The sequence below is a fragment of the Hydra vulgaris genome, chromosome 02, assembly GCF_038396675.1.
Source record: "Hydra vulgaris chromosome 02, alternate assembly HydraT2T_AEP".
In the NCBI taxonomy this organism is placed as follows: domain Eukaryota; kingdom Metazoa; phylum Cnidaria; class Hydrozoa; order Anthoathecata; family Hydridae; genus Hydra; species Hydra vulgaris.
The window spans coordinates 22,257,807-22,260,285 of record NC_088921.1 but is presented as its reverse complement, the minus strand read 5'-3'; the positions used below and the strand labels follow the sequence as shown (position 1 = coordinate 22,260,285).

At 27.7% G+C, this 2,479-nt stretch overlaps 1 protein-coding gene across 1 annotated transcript; it reads right to left on the bottom strand.

Annotated features, from left to right (window-relative positions):
* Positions 1-1,137: 1,137 nt before the first annotated feature.
* On the bottom strand, positions 1,138-2,143 carry LOC100210132 (B9 domain-containing protein 1). Its single transcript, XM_065790304.1, has one exon. The coding sequence runs from the start codon at positions 2,053-2,055 to the stop codon at positions 1,414-1,416; it is 642 nt and encodes a 213-aa protein (XP_065646376.1). The 5' UTR covers positions 2,056-2,143; the 3' UTR covers positions 1,138-1,413.
* Between the last annotated feature and the right edge of the window lie 336 nt (positions 2,144-2,479).

Here is a 2,479-nt window from a genome sequence, read left to right as displayed (position 1 = left end):
GTAGTGGGTTGATTATATATGAAAGGAGACTCTAAATTTAAAAAAATCTCAGAAAATGTTAAAATAAATAGGTTAAATGCGTAGGTTTATTAGGGAGGTGGAGGGTACTCAAAAAAGCGTACTGCAAAATGTGAGGGAAAGATTAAGGGTACGTACTTTATGGACGACCCTTTACTCTTAATACTTGTTTTATTCAAGAAATATTTATTAAACTTAGAAAAGATATCTATTAAACATCCTAGCCATCTTAGCAATTCTTAATTATTGTTGAAAAAATTTTAACCAACCTTAACGATTTTTACATACAAACGATATTAAATAATATATTTTATATAATATAAAATGAAAATCAAATATAATCTGTTGTATATTTGATTGAAAATCAAATATACAACAGATTATATTTGATTTTCATTTTAACTGACTAGTCTGTACTTTTAACGTTTTTTAAAATATTTTGCGCCATAGACGCAACGATATGTATATACTTTGACAGATATAAACATAAACGCAGCAAAGTGTACATACAATGACTGTTGAAGCTATGAACACAGCAGAGTGTGCGTACATCGACTAAAGGTTTCGGTTTAAGCGGGCACTTATTTAGTTTAAAAAAAACTTTATTTCAAGTTACATACAGAAAAAGTCGTAGTTATTTATATCGGTTAAAAGTCAGTCAGTCGATCGAGATATAAGTACGTTGAAAAGTTAGTAGTTTAAAGTTATAATTAGATACAAACATGACAATGCAAAAGTTGCCGATTAAAAATCAATATCGATATAGAAAGTTAAAAATTACGATTTTAGAATTAAGTTCGGTTAAAAGCAATTGTTTTGTAACTGTAAATATTACTTACTTCTTTTTCCACTGATCGGTTTTCTTATATATTTGTGCATTGTATACATATTTAAACGGTAAAATAAATTTAATATACAATATAAAAAAAAAGAAGAAAAGAATGCTTAACATGCTTTTTTTTTTTTAATATTTCACGAGTATGCCTAAAACCATTATTTAATTATCGCAATTACATAATGTAATTGGGAAAATACCATTTATAATATTATCATATCAATGTTCTAATAATTTTTTATTATATCACCAATAAGCAACTATGGTAACTATAAAAAATTACCTTGTTACCAGGCTTTTAAAAGCCATTCATCTATTTCTCAAAGATAAATAATTATTTTATACAACATTTTAAACATTAAAAACTTTAACATGACAACTATATAATATGCGAAATGTATATTTATATATATTTACATCATATTCACAATAATCTTCAGGAGAAATATATTATAGACGAAATCTTCAATAATAATACTATATTATTAAACGATTAAATATTCAGTGAACAAATTTGAGTATTTCGACATGCAAAAATGTCCAATTTTAAACCCAAACGTCTACTTTTCGTCGGGATCAGGATCATGATTATACTTAGATGCTCCGGGTGGAACGTAAGGTTCGATCATTGTAGCAGGTTCGCAATCATAACCTAGTTTTTTCATGTCTTTAGTTACCACATTAAACCTAACAGTTATCTTACCATGAGAACGGACACGCGTCACTTCTCTACCTTCACTTTGAGCAACAACTTTAGGGTCAATAAATTCCGGTCTTCTGCCAAATATCCAGGACGTAAACTTTTGAAGCAGGGAAGAGGACTCTGGTACAAATAATCTAATATTTCTAATATGACAACCAGGCGATGTCGGAACATGCACTGAACCATAACCACGAACAATATCAGTACCAAAAAAGTCTGGTCCATAACAACTTATTACTAACTGAGGCCAACCATAAGGATTAGTACTCTTAAACGTCGCATCAAGGGGAAAATTAAAAACAAACAATTGTCTTCCGTCGTTACTTTTTGTGGTTAATTGAGACAGTCCCTCCTCTGAGCCAGACGCAATAACCCAATCTTGACCGTAGACAAAGCTGGATTTACAATATAGTTCACTAGCTCCAGAAAAAGAAGCAGACTCAATTTGACCAGATACCATTACCAAGAACACGGAATTATGTAAACTATTCTTAGCCATGGTTTTTTCAACATTGTTAATATCGAAATTGGTAAAAATATTTTTTTCTTAAAATCAAATAGCGCTAATAAATTATGCATAAACTAAGAAACTCTAAATAATTATAAAAAAATCAAGTCGAAAATTCAAGTTCAGCATTTAAGCACTAAGTAAATCAAAAACTTAATAATGATTTGAAGTTATTGCTGGCACTAAAGTTAAGGGCAAAAAAAAAATCATTAAATGTAATAAATTATATAAATATAAATGCAAAAAATAAATGAGTTATTATTCAACCCCAAAATTCATATAATCCTATTAAAGTTTTATCATTTTAACTAAATACTATATATATATATATATATATATATATATATATATATATATATATATATATATATATATATATATATATATATTTATATATATTCGAACACAAATAAAA

Bases quoted from the DNA above. Each gene is read 5' to 3' on its own strand.
- LOC100210132 (XM_065790304.1), bottom strand. From the start codon at position 2,055: ATGGCTAAGAATAGTTTACATAATTCCGTGTTCTTGGTAATGGTATCT.